Source organism: Dromaius novaehollandiae, chromosome 11 (assembly GCF_036370855.1).
Source record: "Dromaius novaehollandiae isolate bDroNov1 chromosome 11, bDroNov1.hap1, whole genome shotgun sequence".
NCBI classification, from domain to species: domain Eukaryota; kingdom Metazoa; phylum Chordata; class Aves; order Casuariiformes; family Dromaiidae; genus Dromaius; species Dromaius novaehollandiae.
In genome coordinates this window covers 8,856,305-8,875,540 of record NC_088108.1, presented here as the reverse complement: position 1 = coordinate 8,875,540, position 19,236 = coordinate 8,856,305, and the positions used below count along the sequence as shown (strand labels likewise).

Genomic DNA, 19,236 nt, shown 5'->3' with positions numbered 1-19,236 from the left:
GCAGCACTTCTCCATGAGTGTTGTCCCATTGATTTCACTGGGACCGTTCCACTTGACAAAGAATTGCCCAAGCACATCCCAGTTTGGTGCCTCTTATGATAAAAATATCTGCTGGCAACAGCCTCCAGTGAATTGGTTTTTTAATCCGAGACTTGAGCAATAACATCAGTTTCTGCAGGGAAAGTCTGTAATGGTGGACCCTGTGTTAAAAGCTGAACAATTACTGGTTTTAGGCTTTTCCTTCCATCTCCTCTGCTTACTTCTTATCTTCTCATAGGGTGGTAAAAAAAAAAAAATCTCACAGGCATGTGCAGTGCTTAAAACTGTCCAGCTGGTTTACTCAAGGGAGCGGTGAGTTGTCTTCTTTATAGCCAACTGTGTTTGCAGATAGCATGCCATCAAGGGGAAAGATAACTCTGGATTTGCATATTTCCAATCCAGTGGGTATTTTGCAGTTTAGAAAGTCAGATTGGTGCCTTGTGTGGAACGCGTGGAGTCTAGAAAGTCTGCTCAGCTTAGAGGCTGTGACACCTGAGCACATTAGCAGCACACAGGTAGCTTTGAAAAGCTTTTCCTCAGCAGGGGAAAGTCACGGCTCTGCCCGTTATGGCAGTGCCCCGGTGGGCAGGCTCTGTCCCAGCCCAGGGCTGGTGTGCGCTGCTGCATGGGGGCTCCGGCCCCCTTGCCATCCCGCTCCTTTCCTTGGCTCCCCCAGGGCACCTACGCAGGTGTCAGCCCTCCCATCGCCCTCTGGGAGCAGTGTGTCCCTCCAAGCGGGTGTCTCTGTGATCTCTGTGGGGACACACCAGCACCTGCCCTTTCCTTCCCTCGGGGACAACGGCAGCATTTGCCACTGACCCTGGGCTTCAGAAGCTTAAACAGAACTTACTAGAGAACAAAAATCACAGCAGAAAGAAACATCCAGTAACCCAATAAACAGTCTACGCACGTGCGGAGTTTGCTATCAGACCTTTGGGCTCTTGGCCAGGCCGTTCTGCAAGCTTGTCAGTCCTCTGCTCCAGCAACCACACATCATGGATTTGTGTTAGTGCTTGGATTAAGTAAGAGTGACCTCTTCTCCTGCTTCAGATTGGTCAGTGGGTGCAGTTCTCTTCCTTTGATGCCTTTTTATATACCTCGCTTGAAAAGTGTAGGCTAATCCAAAGTCAATTACTCGTCTGAGGATTTTCTTCAGGAGCTTCAGGTCCTGCTGGAATATTCTGTACCTTCCTCCAGCAGCATATGGGTACGTGAGACAGTGACCTTGAGTATTCCTTATGCCTTTAGCATCTGGCACATCTGTTTTGCAAACATAGGGACATATGCTGCTCTGTCACATGTCTCTACTGAGGGGCTGGATAGTGTGCCTAGGAAAGGATCTCTCTCTCATGTCTCCCCAGTATGTAAATACAACGTAGGGGAAAGAGGACGCCCCAGCTGAAGTCTCCGACTCCCCTTCTTCCTGGGCAACCTGTTTTGTGCCGTCTGCAGCACATCTGCTTTCATTCCCTGCCTAGCAAATCCTGTGACTGGTCCCACATTGTGTCTGAAAGGTGGACACCCTGCTCAAATCACCTCTGGCCCTGTCTCGTCAACTGCAGAGTGAGGGGAAGCAGGAAAATTAAGTCATTCTCTGAGTCACCATCCGTTTCTTCACTTGCCCTATAGCTCTATAACCATTGAGCATGTGGATCTGTATCCCTCCTTGCACAGCAAAACTATATCCAGTTTAATCATCTGGTGGCCTCTCAAGCATGCAGATAGCAACACTTACCTCATGCAAAATTCATAAGTTCCCTACACTTCTTGTCCCTTGATGCTAAAATATTCCAATATTCCTTCACAGATAGATATAAAGTTATTTTGTTCTCATAAACAGAGAAACATTTTGTTTTGAGAACTAACAGTAGGCTTTAGCCTATTCGACTGTGCATTTACAGACATGTTTTTGAGTTCAGAAATATGTTTTTCTTATTCCCGAGATAAACTGTATTTCAGACTAGAGTGACTTTGTGTCCATTTAGAAGTAAATCTCCTAAGGGAAAATAAGGAGGAAGAAACTGCATTCAGGATCAAAATGGTGAAACTTTACAAAAGACCTGTTTATTCCGGCGTCTGTATGCTTTTATCAATAGGACGCTATCTCTAAACATCGTCATAAAGGTTAGGCTCCAAGGCAATCTCTATATTGAATGGAGGCATCTCACAAAGCAGAGGTAATATTGCAGTAGAGAATGCAGTCCCCAAAATTTTAAAATGACAGTCAAATTGCCAAAAAAAGAAAAAAGAAAAAACCCAAACAAACAAACAAAAAACCCCCAAAAACCCATCTTCAAGTAAAGCACCCATGGGATTAAGAAAGGTAATCTGATTGTCTGAACTCTGTTCGGTGCAAATGCTGTCTATGACTTGACCTTTGAATCTGAAATTTTGAGATTAAGAGGATACTCCGTAGGTTTTCAGTACAGCCACAGCTGCGTGCCTCTGCAGAGCTGCTCAGATTTCAGGGAATTGTGCTCACTATACAACAGCTTTCAGGTTTGGGGTTTCATGAGAACAAAGACAAAACTGCAGCATTTGGTTGCCCACAATATTCCTTAAAAAAAAAAATAAAAATGGAAAAATGTAAGCCAAGAATCAGTGCTGCTTTCATGTATGCTTCCTGCTTTATGTGTTACATTATAAACAGATAGTCCTGTGTGGGTTTGCCTGTATTCTCTATAGAAATTATTAATATAATAACTGCCTACAGACACAGTGGGAAGCTTGAAGGAGGAGCAGAGCTGTGGGCAGCTTCAGCTTCTGCTTCCCTGATGAACCCTGCTGCTCCCATGTCCCCTGAGGCTGCTGCGCTGCTCCGAGCACAGCCAAAGCAGAGAGCCCCGCTGAGCTGCTCCGGGCTGGGAGCCCCGGGCTGGCGTTGTCCTCCGTGTGGAGCTGTGCTGAGCTCGAGGGGGCTCAGCTGAGGCACCAAGGGAGTATCTGATGTATGTACGGGGTTGTGTAACGCGTCATTCAGAAACTGGCACAGTTCATTTTTGTGTTTCCAGTGAACTAGAAACTTAAAATTTAGGACATTTCTTCATTAGGTGCCCATGAGTATTGTTTCAAATGGGATCTAAAACAGAATGAGAGGTCACTTCTTTCCCTCTGTATCCAGATAGTTTCTGTAGCTCACAGGTCTGTATGGAGGGAATTATTTCAGACAGTCATCCTCAGGACTGGAGCTAGCAGAAGGTAAGTAAAAATGAGCCTAAGTCAAAAGTGGCAGTTGTATCTGCCTAAAGGGCCTGCTGCTATCAACTATAATACTAATGAAGAGCCAGAGATGCATTGCTGAAGCAGAGGGAAGCAACATCCTGGGTTAATCTACCCCAGGTATAGCACATTTCACACATTACTGGGGATAGGATTTCCAGCTTGTAAATAGTAATGTCTCTCCAAAGCCACCATCCAGACTTCATAAAACAAGGCAGATTCCAAGTGACAGGAGTTTAACAGCACATTAGTCATCCCACAGAAGGACTGAGGTAACGGCACACAAAGCTTAACAGAGTCTGAAATAAAAATATTTCAAAGACATTAAAACAAAGTTCCAAATTTATCTGGTCAGTAAGAACAATAATTAATATTAAAAGTCCCACCATAAATGTGCATGCTGCTGTATGTAGAAGACCACTTCCAAGCAACTCTGATTTCTTATGCCAAAGGCATACAAACCTGAAGTCCTCAGTAGAGCTTTTCTTTTTCTGTGATAGCAACAATTACTAATTTTATATTTTATGATAATTCAGGAGACAGAGATGAACGCACCAATGTTGCCACATGCATCTACTTTTGGTATTTTGCATAGTTTCACTACAGTGTCTGCAGCATGCATTTATGCAAACAGTTAAATGTATATTTATATGGCAATCTCTGCATTGTCATTAAATGCAGATCTTTTGTTAGTTACACTGCTGCAAATATAGAGTCAACACAGTTATCCTGAATTAACTGGAAGCAATATTTAAGTTATTACCATTGTACTCACTGAAAGACTGAAATACGTATTTGCTTTGGACTTCAATTAATAGGTAGATCTAAAGGCACCATTTGCTGCATAATTCACCTCTCCTTGCAGCTTTTCAGTGCAAGGAATTTGCCTGTCTGTGTTTGCCCTCGCAAAGCTCTCTGCATCATATAGGCCAACATCTGCATCATATGAGCTTCTCCTGTAGCTGGCTCTAATTGTTACTCTGGTTGACAGTCTTAGTAAAAAGTCAAGCCTGAGGGCCGTTCTGAGATAGCCTCTCACTCCCACACTTGAGATACTTTGGAAGCAAATGTACATACTGATGCTTCCCATGGTGTTCCTGGACTGTGGACTAAGGATCTGGTCTTCAGGTACTGGTACTTTGCAAAAACAACATTCACAAGAAATCTGTTAAAGATGCAGAATATCTGAGGGAAAGGGAGCGCTCTAGAAAGCTAGCTAGCATTTGCTCAACATGTGAGCGCCTCACATTTTTTGTCCCAATGTATTTGTCCGGCTCTCCATGCCTAATTGCTGTGAGAATCCTTTTCGCATTGGCTAAGTCACTGGCTGATTTTTAAAATCCCTCACTCGCACATCTCTTGCAGGTTTTAAAAATCAGTGTTGTATAGAAGTTACTTTGTTACGGTCCTAGCATTTAATGTAGTTCTTTCTTCTCCATATAAAGGATAAGCCCTTTCATCTTTGCAGACATTACCTTAATTTCTGCATCTGTCTCTCAAATAGTTTAATGCTTGAAACTCTGCTTCTACCCAAAGGTTTTCCTTAATTAGTTTCCAAGGCAACCATCTTGGCGACAATTCAGATGAACCAACTGCAGGGAGAGGAAGGAAACACAGCATCAAAATGAATAGCACTAGTACAATACCACTGTGCAAACAGGCGTTATACATCACCAGAGACAGCATGATAGTTCTGGTGTCTCATAAGTTCATTTACAAGGGAAGAAGTCCTAACTCAGTAAAAGGAAAGCCACACAAGAGCGTATGTCTTTTTCACAGCTGACTAAGCTGAGATTAATGGCTCCGGTGTGGTATGAATCACTGTGTCTGGGGAAGGAAAGGAGCCACTGGGGCATTTAAGGGCCCCTCTTGCACCAAGACGTTCCCAAGTGCATTTTGTAAAATGCTATGATGCTACAGTTTAAATGGCGAGATTTTCAGAGTGGGGACTCATTGCTGTTTTTTAGCCTGGATGCTGCTGTGTACCTCCCCAGAGGATATCCAGTCCCTAAGCGTGATCCACAGCAATGGTGCTTTTGTTCTGGGCTACAAGTGGGTTTGAATCAGGCCTTAATATGGCAAAGTACCCATGCCAGTGCAAATCACTCACTTGCTGCCTGTAATTAAACTTTTGCATGTGATTCCCTTCTCTTATCCCACCGTGCAGAAATCCCCTGGCCTCTCCAAGTGGGCTAGGCCCCCCCGCTAGCTCTGCCTGAGGTAAAAGCCCTACCTGAGGGCATCACCTAAGCCTCTCCTTTTACGTACACGTTTATCTCAGAGCATTCAAGCAGTAAGATAAAAAAAGGCAGAACAATTTAAGATGAAATTAATGTTCTCAGTGAGTAAAAAAAATGCCCAAGTTGCTATAATAAGTTTATCACGTGTTGTGTCAGACCATGGGTGTGCATATGTAGCAATAAGGGAGCATGTATTACTGGAAGCTGGTTCCTCCAAAATATGTAATGAATAAAATTATCAACAATATACATAGGCCCTTAAAAATACCCTGTGTACCTCCTATCCTGGGAAATTGCATGTAAAAGATCAGAAAGGAAAAATATTGCTGCAACTTTATTACCTCGTATGAGTTAAAAAGGCCTCTGCTGCTGCATAGACTAAGCCTAGTAAAAATAAATTAACTCTTCATAATCTCTTTTGGTTCATGGTTTATGCACCCAGTTATATGGGAAACTCAGATATTGCAGAGTGCTGTTTATAGTGAAGCAGAATAAACCTTTCAAACTCTTTCAAAGCATTGAAAAGAACAAATTGAATGCAATTCCAGTCACAGTAAAATTCTATTTACAAAAAGTATGAGAAAAAGTAACCTTGTCTTTTCTAGAGGAGGCTGAACTGAATTTTTTTCCTTAATTTCATAGGAATTTAAAAAGGAAAGGAAATGCTCAAAAGGAAAAACAGAATGGCTACTGTTCAGTGTTCTTCAGTCCGCTTGAAGGCGGTGCTCTGAAGTAGAAAACTCCTTCCAAAAGATTCTCATGTGAGCACTGGGACTGAATTACTGCGACACTTCTGGGTTATATCCAAATAATAGTTTGAAGTGATCCTGACATGCAGTAATGCTTTATATATGCAAAATTCTGTTTCCAAGGACTCTTCCTCATTTCCATGAACTATTGCTGGGATTTTGCTCTTACATGCTGATGGGAGGTGTGGAGAAAATGGGAAATGTGTGCACTTTTAAAATGAAAACTGTGTGCCTCAGTTTACCTAACTTCCCCTGACACATATATGTCCTTTCGTATTGTATGCAGCTAAGACCGAATGAGTTTTAATTTTCCCTGTGGAGTGTGAGAAGAAGAAATGAGGCCTGTTCATGTTTGTCTCTGATGGCAAGAGTAAACTCTTAAGAACTTTCAACATATATTTTCACGGTTTTTAGAACCAAAAAGGGATGATTAGATATCATCTCTCCCATGTTGCAGGCATTAAGCACATGATGCAGAGGTCACTAAAGAGCTGCTGGTTAATAATGTGGATATGCCTCCAAACTGTATGACAGTGCTGAAGCATTTGTGATTCCTGTAGAAGGTTTGGAAAAGTATGAATAAATGTATGACTACTGTTGTTAGTGGTCTTTGGGAAGATGGCTTTACAGGTTGTGAAACATCTTAGCGAAGGAAGGTGGTCAGGAATTCAATTTTCGTAGTGCTGATTTTGATATATTTGATACGGACTTGCAGCTCTGCAATGGCAGGACCCATGGCTGACAATGGGCAAGGAGGCAGCATGAGTGAAAAGTACATATCTGACATTGGAAATGAGGATATTATTGTGATGGACATAGTGCTCTGGAATAAGAGCTGGCTGCATTATGGATTGAAGGACATGTAACCATGAATGTTGCTAGGGAGAGACAATCAACACTAATAGTACAGCCGTGTGCATTCATTTGCTTAACTTTTCTAACCTAAGGAGAATTGACTAAGAAATACTGATATCTTTTGAAAAGGTGGTTCTGTGTCAGTGAAAAGTCTGTGATGGTTACAAGAAGCTAACCCATCCTAGCAGTTAACAGGGATTTCTGTTCTTTTGGGCTGCCTAGAATATCAGTGTAGAGATGGCAGTGATGCCTGTTCATTCTTAGGTTAGCAAAAGCACCTGTCTCTTCTCAGCGGCGCAAACCAAGGCTTAAGCAGCAAAGGCTGCTTTCCCACCGGGCATTGACTAGTGGTGACATGCAAAGAAGATGAATATTTTAGAATTTATCAGAAGCAGTAAGTAGACACGATGCAATATGGAGGATCTTTGTTTGTATGCTCATGCCTTTCTTATCAGCGAATACAAATTTCAGTTTCTCTGGATTCTTTGGAAGATCCTTGTAGAGAAACAGAAGTTTTAGTCCAGTTGCAGAGTCACAAATACACTACCAAATTAATTGTCTTTAAAAGAGACCATTCAAACTTTGGGGAAAATTTCTCAGCAAATTTACAATAAGAGTGACTGCAAGACTCTCAAGAAAATTTCAAGGTAGGGTATTTTTAAGAACACTGGAATTCCACAGAGAAAGTGCCTGAATGAGTATGATCAAAAAGATGGTTGAAGTTTGATGACAGGGGTCCATCGAAACACTTTAGACCCAAGTTATTTGTCCAACATCATCACACCAAAAGTTTGTGTGAGCTCAGGAACGTAACCCAAATCCCTTGATGTCATAGTTGCTGACCTTCTGGTAGTGTCTGAGCTGAAAAGGGTTTTTGCTGAGAGGGAGGGAGGAGGACAAGCAGATCTAGGAGCTGATACCAGTGAGGACAGTACCGTGGTGTGGTTTGTCAGTGCCAAATCAAAGCAGTTGTGGCACTCAAGGGAGAAAGCTTATTGTGATTTGAAACTTCCCAAGCACGTTTCTTCTGGTTCTGTTTTTTGTGAGATCCGAAGTCTCCATGTGAGGTGTCAGGTGAATTTTGAAATTAAGATTTAACAGAGGCTTGAGAAGATATTGGAATCTTTATGAAATTACCTTGGATGGAAAATCACTCCATTTTGAAAAAAAATTTAAGGGAAGATCTTTGTCAAAGAACATAGTAAAATTATGTAGATGATTAAAATACGGCCTCCTCCTTAAAATGATCTGTGTCTGGAAATCACTGCTGCAGGTTAACGTATTTAATTAAGTAAGTGATTTACAATTCCATTTAAGAATACTCTGTATGCCTCCAAAAATTCCTCCAGAATACAGCTAGCTTTTTACTTTATTAAACATAAGCTTTTTATTACTTTATTAAGCATAAATCTTCAGGGAAGCTCTCTATGGGAAAAAGTGTCTCCTCTTGGGAATCTGTTGGCAACATAAGGGTCAAAGATCTTTTGGCCATTTTAACTATCCTTTTCATGCCCTACTAAGGAATTTTGGTATGATTGTAACAACTCCCCGTATCTGATCTTGGTTTGAGTGAAATGGCTTTAAGTGATGAAGGGTAGTTTATTCTTTTGATTGATTTTGGTTTCAAGGTCTTTGCATTGAAGGACATGACTTGTGAAGAGGGATGCAGTCCTGAGAGATACAACCTGTTCTCATCTGTCTGAACAAAGAAAAGATTTTGATATAAAGGAAAGGTTTTTTTAATGAACTTTATTCAGCTTAAAGAGTAAACAATTGTGATTATGAATGTCAGTTACTAGGGATCATAAAACTCTTTATCTCAGTGTCCTCCAGGGTCTGATGCTTTTATAGTAGAATACATCTTTTAACAGTAACTATGCCATCAGATTAGTTATGTTGTGATAATATTGTTAAGTCACATGAGGGAATGTGAACATAGGAAGACTGTTTAGGACAGAAAATTCACAGAAAACTTTGCCATCACATTGAAAGAAATTGGGGGAAAGTATCATGAACCTGTGCTGCAGTTTGTAATTTTTTTCCTAAAGTAATTTCTAATGTAACCTTTTATGCACAAATTAAATGCATGTTCCACTGCACAATCTTCAATCAGTAAATATCACATCAGTTATGGGACTAGTTTGGCATTATGGAGGGGGAAGGAAGTGCAATACAGCCTTCCAGTATTGCATTTAATTACTGTCCAAGGACAAACATGTATGACCATCACCTATCTGGAGGTGGCCTTAAAATAAAATTTCACTCTTGATGTGACTATCATCAAGGAAAGCAGAGAGGGAAAGAAAGGCATGAGAAGGGTGCAGAGAGGGAAAAACTTGAATGAAATGCTTCAGGGGGTTCTCAGACCCCTGCTTCCAACATGTGCATTTTTGTCCCTTTTCTCATCTTCTAGGAGGTCATCTCACATGAGAGAGACATTAAGGTAGAGCCACAAAGCTGACTGGAAAATGTTTTATAAACCCAAACCAATGATCTTCGTACTATGCTATAGAGAGAGGTAGGATTTGAGTTATTCAGGTGTAGTAACAAATGTACAAGTTAGCAGCAGCTTGCAAGTAAAAGTCATAGGTCCATATACTATACAGAAATACAACATCTGGCAGGCAGGACTATGTGTGGATTTGTGACATTCCCTAAAGGACATTGAGCCTCTGAAACAGTGGATGAATTGTTCTCACCCATATATGCAGCTATTTTTATCTGCAACAAATAATACGTGTGTAGAATATTCATTTTAATATTTAATATGTTCTTCATTTAATATTTAACTCAAATTTAATATAGTACTCATTCTTCATATAAATGAAATGATTGTTTGCCACATATTTTATGGCATCACAATCTCTGGTGGCCAAACTCTCATCGCATTAGTATTAATGAAGAAATAAATTGCCTTCAGTGGGTTTGCAGTACTGTTACTATCATCAGGTTTTGACCTGAGAGAAGTCACTTCTATGAGATGGGGAAATGGCTTTATTGCTGTGGAATTGAAGTCATAACAAGTGTCACCTGTTTGTCTGAGACAGATCACTGCTGGCTGTGACATGTCCTTTTCCACCACAGCATTGTGTTTCCTTTGGAACTTCGTATGTTGGTAATGGTCCTGCTGGAGTGATAGAAAGAGACAAACTTGTGACACCAAATATATAGATGGCAGCATGAGATTTTTTTATGTATTTGCTTAAGAAAGATCTAGCCTTGCTATGTGTTTAGAATCCTCAAGGGAAACTTGGTCTTTCTGCGGGAGCTTGTGAGTGAATTGGAAAACAGGGGAGCAGGCACTGCAAATTTAAAGCAGTAAATGAATCTGCTGAGGTAACAAGGGATGTTATTTTTACTTTGGCATCTGGTTAGATGGAGAAAATGCTCTTCACTTTTTTGTCAGACCTTTTATTTTCTGTTCTTATTCTGTTTATCCTACTTCTATCTGGAAAATTTACATGACAAGGGGTGACCTATGCAAAGTAAACATAATGAGGAACGATTATACATGGCTGTCAAATGCTATCACACCAGATAGTTTGCCTTTGCCTGTACAATAATGCTGTAGGGGATACCTACCTTGCTGCTTATGGCGCACTGTCCCTAGACAACAAAAATACGGTGGCTGCTCACATTGGGAGCAGCTCCCCCATGGAGCTGCAGGTGCAGGAGGACTGCAGAGGGGACACTGCTTTCCCACTGAAGTGCTTCTTCAGTTTCTCCTTTTCTTGAGCAGTAGAAACACAGCTGAGATGCAGCACATTGCAGATGCCATTCAAAATAAGCTAGATTAGCATCCTTGCTAACATACTGACATGAACTTTTTAGGCCTTGGCTTCAGCTTTTGTTGAACTAACTGAACTGTCACCCTGATACTCTGCTCCTCTCCTCCCAGAAAAAGTCTTGAAGACCATATTAGCCAACACCACTGGTCCAATAGGATGCTGCATCACAAGCCACAGCTTTTTAATCATTCAATCTCATACCAGGTAGGAGCTGCTCAGAGCTGAGATATCCCCTAAGTAAAACCATCCTCAGAACAGAAGTCCAGCTATTACTACAGGTGCAAACTAGAAAACACCTGACCCGATACCCAGGAGAGAAGATAGGTGTCCCACAACAATCTAAGCTTGCCAGACAATCCATGCTGTTCCCACAAAGTGCAGCCATCACTGATAGCTGATCCTGATGATTCTGTTGAAATTAGTTTAGACCTGAGGCCATATTCCTGTTTTGTGTGTTTGCTGTTGAAAGGAAAGAATCATGCTGTCACTTCTAGCATTTTCACACTGCTTTGAAGGCAAAGGTGTCATAATTGTATTTCTATAGCAAGGCGTAAAACAATGGTACATTACTGCTCAAATGGAGATAGCTAAGCCTGCTCTCCTCAGAAACTTATATGTACGCTTACAAGTTGGTAGAAATGCTTGCATGCTGGAAGTTAGGTAAACCTTTGCAAAAGTGGAGCCCAAGTTAGTGTACGGATAATGTCAACAAAGACAGCAAAAATCCTTTTTTTACTTTGATATTACAGGAAATCTCATTTTTCCTGCTGCCTTTTTAACACCTAGGAAAGAAGAGTTCTGGGGTTAAACTGTCGCATTGTTCCCAGATATGGTAGAAATGGAAAGGCACATTACAGCAGGTCAAATCTCTGCCTGTCATTCCATTTAAGTGGCATATTCTGCCACTTATCAGGTATGAAAAGCACAGGAAAAATCTTTAGACTTTCTTTTGTGGCAATACTGCCTGTCAGTATCAGTATTTTGTGTTATGTAAAGATATAATAGACTCATAAAATATCAGGAGTTTGAGCTTTATATCAAGCAGTCTGTACTTCTGTGATCTATTTTTTTTCTTTCTTTTTTCATTTTTAACTAAAGGCTGATCAAATAACTTTGATCAAACATACTAAACTGACCAGGTGGCAACGGATTCAAATGAAGGGAAGATCAACTCAAAACAGGTATTAACTAGGCATGATAGTTTTCCTTATACTGCTGCCAAGATCACAATAGCTACTTTTCTAGGTAAGGCTGCAAGCATATTCTCTTTGTATTCTTCAATGACTGTTTTAAAATTGAAACTCATAGAGACACCACTGCAGTAGTAATTCTAGAACATTTCTGATTTGGTGCATTTTACTGTACAGTTGCAGAAGATTTTGACTGTGTCCAGAACCGCCTTCATCACCTCAGTCTTTATAGGCAAGATTTGCTTTCAGGAATCACAAGCACCTGAGGCCGGTAGGAGAGTCTGGAGCAAAGCAGACTTACCTTGGTAGAGAAGGATCAGGTTGGGGAACATTTAAATGACCCAGACATACATGAGTGTATGGGTTGCATCCACAGGTGCTGAGGGAGCTGCCTGATGTCACTGCAAGACCACTCTTTTGAAAGGTCATGGCAATTAGGGAGGTTCCTGAGGACTGGGAGAAAGCAAATATCACTTCTATCTTCAAGAAGGGCTAGAAGAAGGATCTGGGTAACTACAGGTCAGCCAGCCTTACATCAATCCCTGGTAAAGCGGTAGAGCAGATAATCCTGGAAACCATTTCCAAACATATTAATGACAAGAAGGTGATTGGGAGTAGTCAACAGGGATTTACAAAGGGGAAGTCATGCCTGACCAAGCTGATAGCTTCCTGGAATGAAATGACTAGCTTGGTGGACAAGGGGAGAGCAGTTGATATTGTCTGGTTTAACTTCAGCAATACTTTCTACCCTCTCTTCCATAATATCCTTATTGACAAACTGATGAAGTACAGACTTAGAGTGGACAGTGAGGTGGATTGAAAACGGGCAGAACTGTCAGTAGTGGTGTACCCCAAGGGTTGATACTGTGGCCATACTATTTAACTTCTCTATTAATGATCTGAATGATGGAAAAGTGCACCTTCAGCAAGTTTTCAGATGATACAAAATTAGGAGGAGTGATTAATACGCCAGATGGTTGTGCTTGCAATTCAGAGGGACCTTAATAGGCTGCAGAAATGGGCTGCCAGGAATCTCATGAAGTTCAGCAAATGGAAATGCTGAGCCTTGTGCCTGGGAATATAACCCCATGCACCAGTACAGGCTAGGTGGGGGCTTCCTTGCTGGAAAGGCAGCTCTGCAGAGAAAGACTTGGAGGTCCTGGTGGGCAAGAAGTTAAACATCAGCAAGCACTAAGCCCTTGCAGCAAGCGAAGTCAACAGCGTTTTGGGCTGCATTAAGAGCAGCATCGCCAGCAGGTTGAAGAAGGTGATCCTTCCCCTCAGCACAGGTGAGACCCCATCTGCAGTGCTGTGTCCAGTCCTGGGCTCCCTAGTATAGGAAAGACATGGACATACTGGAAGAAGTACAGCAAAGGATAAAGCAAAGATGATAAAGGGACTGGAACATCTCTTATATGAAGAGAGACTGAGAGAGCTGTGACTTTTCAGCCTGGAGAAGAGAAGGCTGAGGGAGATCTTATCAATATGTATAAACAGCTGGTTGGGGAGAGTAAAGAAGACCAGAAGACTCTCTGAGCCAGGGTACTCTCAGTAGTGCCTGTGACAGGACAAGAGGCAGTGGGCACAAACTGAAACACAGGACATTCCATTTAAATGTTAAAAAAAACCACTTTTTTTATTGTGAGGGTGGTCAGGCACTGGAACAGGTTTCCCAGAGAGGTTATGGATTCTCTGTCCTTGGAGATGTTCAAAAGCCAACTAGACGCAACCCTGAGCAACCTGCTTTGGTTAGTCCTGCTCTGAGCAAGGGATGTGGACTAGAATATCTCCAGAGGTCCCTTCCAGCCTCAGTGATTCTGTGATTCCTTTCATCAGTAAATGAAAAATTATCCTACCCTTCCGTGAATTGAAGACAAACCATTAATATTTTATAAAAGACAAAATACTACTGCTCAGTCCTACCTGCCAAACCTGCTCTTATTCTTCCATCTCTCCATTTCTTTTGATGCCACAGACTCTTCCTTTAACCTGTTCTTTCCTTGCCTCTGTTTTGCTATTTCTGTTCACCTTCACTCTGTATTCTCTTAACATTCTAGCTCCTCATCAAGTCCTTGGAGGACTATTCCAGCTAAACCTTTTTGCCCTGTCTCCATTACTATTATTTAAAACAGGTTCCCTGTCTTGACTGTTGTCTAAGAGTTCACCAGTCTCCTCACCTTAAGAATTCATCTGATATTCATATTGTTTCCTTCACCCTTAGCACCAATGTGTAATTTTCATGGCCAAAAAAAGTAGATGCATGTTCTGGACCGGGAAATAGCTGTAGTTGTAATTTGAGCAGGGAATAAGTCAAAGGTAATGAGGTAATTTGGGGGTTAGTATTAAGGTTATTTTGCTTCCTATTCACTATCCTTCCTCTCTTAGATGTGTGTGCCTTTCAAGAGGCCTGGCACAGCTGCACTCTGAGAGCATCACCATTATTGCTTTAGAAATATCAAGATGCTTCGTACCAATTTAACTTTAGCTATTTTAGCTAAACTCTGTAATACAATCTTTCAAAACCATGAGAAAAATATAAGAGCTAAGGCAAAAAGTTGTGCTTGCCTATTTATTATCATGATGACTGATACACTACAAATCAAGTTGTCTTTATGCTTTCATTCAAAAAATTACTTCCCTATGCGAATAAAAAACTAAAATTGGCAATGCTGATTTATTTTCTCAAATCTGGCATATACATCCATACTTCACACAGTAAACATGATGCTGGCCAGCAGATTGTGACTTTTATTTTAAAACCAGATACATTTTAATTATGTTCACTCTAGATTTTCTGTTAATTAATTGGAAATGTCTGAAGAGTTAATTAAAAATACAAACTTTATTTGACTCTATATCAAACCTGACATTATGACCTTTTTATCTACAAGACAAGAATTATGTAGGATCAGAAGTCTGAATTATTCATGATAGTTTCCAACCATTTTTTCCCTCATCCTTTGTTCAGTATAAAATCGTATAAGCTTTTCTTTCAGTGAAGGTGAAAGCAATATTAAGTCTCAGAAGTAAAACTTAGCAAAGACATGTAACTCAGTGAAATCCTTGTGCTGTAATCCTGGCTTTCTATTCACTGCCACTATTCAATATCCCACTTTCTATATAAGCTTCACAATATATAAGCAGTTGATGAGGTTTATTTGTTATGCTCCTGTTTTCCTTCTTCATAAAAAAGCTTTATCCATCCCTTCACTCCCATAGGAGTCTGTGCTTGTTTCTGCTAGGATCACTAATCCAGCAACTCCATTCAAGATGCTGGACAGTTGGTAGAGAGTGGAAAGAGAGCAGTAGGAGAGTTATGCTGTGTTAAGATTTAGCATAGCATGTGTAGTGAATTTTAAAAGCATTGTTAAGATCCAGTTAAATAATTATGAACTGACATGGTTGATTATCTGAATAGAAGTACTAGTTGGTTGCTTCTGAAAGATGCTTTGTGAATTAAGGCTTGATTGTAGCATGCTGGACGTTTTTGGAGACATGATAACAGATGAGATGGAAGTTGAGTCTGATCTATGCTAATGAGTCCTACATTTTCTGTTTGCAGTATTTCTTCTGATGCCTTTAGCAGCTCCATGTATGTTTTCCTTACAGTCTCTGATTTCATCTGTTGTTGTATTTTCTCTTAAATAAACACATTTCTGGACAGAAATGTAAAAGCTCTGCTATTTGTTATTAAGGTTAAAATGACAAAGAGCATTGTCGATAAGTTCTTTGTCTCTAACCTTTTAAAAGTAAATTGCTGCCTTTAAGGTAAAATTCAAGCATACAGAGAATTCAGTATGCAAATAGCATGCACACCAGATGATCTGAAGGAAGGCTGCACATTTCCATAGAAAACAAATGTGAGTGCAGGAAAGCAGATGCTTTCTACCAACAGAGTGTACATACAGTTCTCAAGAGGACCTGAACAGCAATTTATTTTCTAACTGCTGGAAGTATGCAAATTCCTCCAGAATTAAATGCGAATTTAAAAGAAATGGCATCTATTAAGGACAAAGCAGCCCAAAGAGGCAATTGGAAACTTAATAATTCAATCAAGAACTTTAACAGGCCTAGCAGTATTTCTAAAGTCACTGACTCAAATGTCATCAGATTTTACCGAAGAGGTAAGTGGTCATGTTGAAAAGAGGTCTTTCCGAGTATAATTGGACCATTTATCTATGATCCAGGAAGAAGTAAGTTGATTTCCAGATGATTCTCCATCTATTCCCTTGACCTGCTCATAGGGTACAGTCAGTGTTACATCTGCTGGGTAGGGTCAGAATTATCTTTGCTATTTTTAACTTCTAGCAGCATAACCCAGCAAAGTCTGAGTAAGCCAAATTGTGTCCTGACACATTCACCCAATCACTGCAATTATTAATTAAATTGTTACTGCTGGACCCTGTCCTACCTGGTGGCTGTGGGACTGCGTGGATGTTACTGCGGTTGTAGGCTGAAGACAAGGGAGTAGTAGTGTGTAAATATAGTGGCATAATCTAGCACAAGGGGTATTGCTGGTGAGCTGGCAGTCAGCTACCTGAAACTTGGGAAATGTATTTCTGTCCTCTCTTCAGAAATGGGTATTATTATTGGATCGGTCATGTGAGCACAAATAATGATAGGATTGAGGTTTTCCAGACAGTGGTAGGCTCCACTCATCCTCTCTATTTTCACAGGAGTCTACTGCTCAGTTAATCCTGCTGCTTTTTTGTCCTTTAGTTATTCCATTTAATGGCTCCATTAGTACACAGAGGTGCCCAGGTGGGGTTGGAGGGCAAAATTTGAGGGTTCAGCTGAATGTGCAATGTCACTGGCTGTGATCCATCGCAGCGGGACTGTCTCATGTATCTCTGGTGTGCTCCGCAAATGAGCACCAAAGTAGACAGGAGTCTGCTGAGTGGGAAGATACAGTGTTACCTGAGCAGAAATAATTGAACTGATAACCAGAACTAACATGGTCAGCAGGGGAGACTATGATTGCAAGGGTGGGATTGGCAGATAAGGTCATCGCTGCAATTGGAGTCTTCTCAACCTCGTGAGTTAGTCTTGTTTGGGCAGTGCCCACGTGTTTTTAAGCCATAAGGGACTGCAACATGTCTGTAAAGTCACAGGTCTGTAATGCTTATGCTACCCATGCACTGGGCATTGAGAATTACAAAATGTTTGTTCTCTGGCTTTTTTAAGTTGGGAATCATCCTCCTCACACTGGGTGATGTGTGTAATTTTTTTCTTTGCACAGGTTGTAATCCTTGGTAAACATTCTCGAGGCTATCACTACATGTTAGCTAACCTGGTAAGAACTTTTCTTCATTACAAGTATAGCTAATTTTCGAAGGTAATATATTCTATTGAAGTTGTGTCAGCTTTTATCAGCAAAGGAGGAAATGCATGAACGAGTTCTTGGATTTTGAGAAATGACTTCAGTAAATACTTGAACTGGTATGTTATAGTCATTTGTACTCAATTACTCAGCCTTTGTTTTATCTAAGAAGCTCATATCCTCTACTAATTTTTAAATAATAATTTAATTATATGTTTTGCACAAATTTGTATCCTCTTAAATAAAACACTTGATAATTCTAATCTTCTGTAAAACATATTTGAAATTTAAGCACTCCAGAAAAATAATTGCAGCATATTTGTGTATAATGTAAGTGGTAAAAAGCTGCAAATTAATACAATAATTCCATCAAGTAAAATCACCAGACTGTTTAGCCATTGTTTTGTATTAGAGGCACAGTGTAAGGTGGTGACTTTATACATGTTGATTGATCAGGACTAGACTATACATTTATATCCATATTAGAACTTATTCTGGATTTTAAAATTGATTTTCAGGGATATTTATGATGCTTTGAAACACCATCTGCTTGAGTTCCTTAGGAAAAGTGTTACATTGTAATTGATCCTGCGGGAAGCCTAATTTTTAGGTTCTGTGTCTACTGTGAGTGGAAGAATTCTTTTCCAAAAATCACACTTTCGGATTTAGCAATCCCACTTAGTAGAGGATTCTCTGTATTTATTTTTTGGTGTGATTAAAGCAGAAAAGATGAATTTTAAAATGCCCTTATTTAATATAAGCACTGCATGACTTCAAAATGTGTTATTTTGCATTAAAGACCCAGTCATGATCTCACTGATTAGACTGCAGAATGTGCCTAGAAATACAGGGGCCATATTCTGGGCTGCTGTTTAGCATGTGTAACCACTGGCATTCAGATAAATATGACTAATCAAACTAATCAAAAGGCACCAATTTACAGACACAGGTATAAATACCAACAGAGTGGGAGAGAATCATACCATTACACCTGAAAGTGAAGTGTTAGTACTGTGACTGCCTGGCAAGGCGGTACCGGCTTTGCCTCGGCAGAACAGTGCGGGTGTTCAGTGCTTCCCTGCTCCCAGTGCTGAACCTTCTTGCACACTTCTCGGTATAAATGTGAATGAGGTTTTGGACCCTTATTCACTATGATGAGAAGAAAAGGGGAAATTGTACTCACAGTTTCCCCACTATTTTCTTCCCAGCCAGTGAATACTGTGTGCCACATTGCCACGATGCAGTAGGGCAGTTGTCCATTGCAAAGGTCTGAATGAGAAGACATTTTTAAAGTCTATTCTGTTGCGTTATTAGAGTCCCAGTTGTTCTTGTGGTAGCAATTGTGTCCTTGGTAAAATATTTTCTACTAACAGAAGGGAAATTCACCAGTTTCTTTTGTACTAAGCTTGTAGCAACTAAAACTGAGCCAAAGAAAAGGGACTTTGGATGGCACTGATTCTTGTTTCCTACACATGTCCTCCCAGGGTTTCACAGACATTGTGCTGGAGAGGGTAATGCATGGAGGTGCCAATGTTACTGGATTCCAGATTGTTAATAATGAAAACCCAATGGTTCAACAGTTTCTACAACGCTGGGTGAGGCTTGATGAAAGGGAATTCCCTGAAGCCAAGAACTCTCCATTAAAGGTATTTATTTTATTCTGGCAGTGATGGAAACCATCTGAGTTGCTTTTAACAATCATTTGGGGGTTTTTTGACTCCTGGTGCGTGCGTGTGTATGATGCAGATCTCTCATCGGAATGCATTGGAGCATTCACTGCACTTCCAGGAGTGAGAGAGAGACAGAAACTACTAATTGGACACGAGTGCACACTGG

The 19,236-nt window shown here is 40.6% G+C and overlaps 1 protein-coding gene across 4 annotated transcripts in view; it reads left to right on the top strand.

The window, feature by feature from the left end:
* GRIA3 (glutamate ionotropic receptor AMPA type subunit 3) overlaps window positions 1-19,236 on the top strand; it is a 158,624-nt gene that overhangs the window by 70,300 nt on the left and 69,088 nt on the right. For all 4 annotated transcript variants that reach the window (XM_064518179.1, XM_064518180.1, XM_064518181.1 and 1 more), the window contains exons 5-6: window positions 17,320-17,373; window positions 18,885-19,046. In XM_064518179.1, the coding sequence (XP_064374249.1) occupies window positions 17,320-17,373; window positions 18,885-19,046 (216 nt within the window). The remainder of the gene's footprint in view (window positions 1-17,319; window positions 17,374-18,884; window positions 19,047-19,236) is intronic.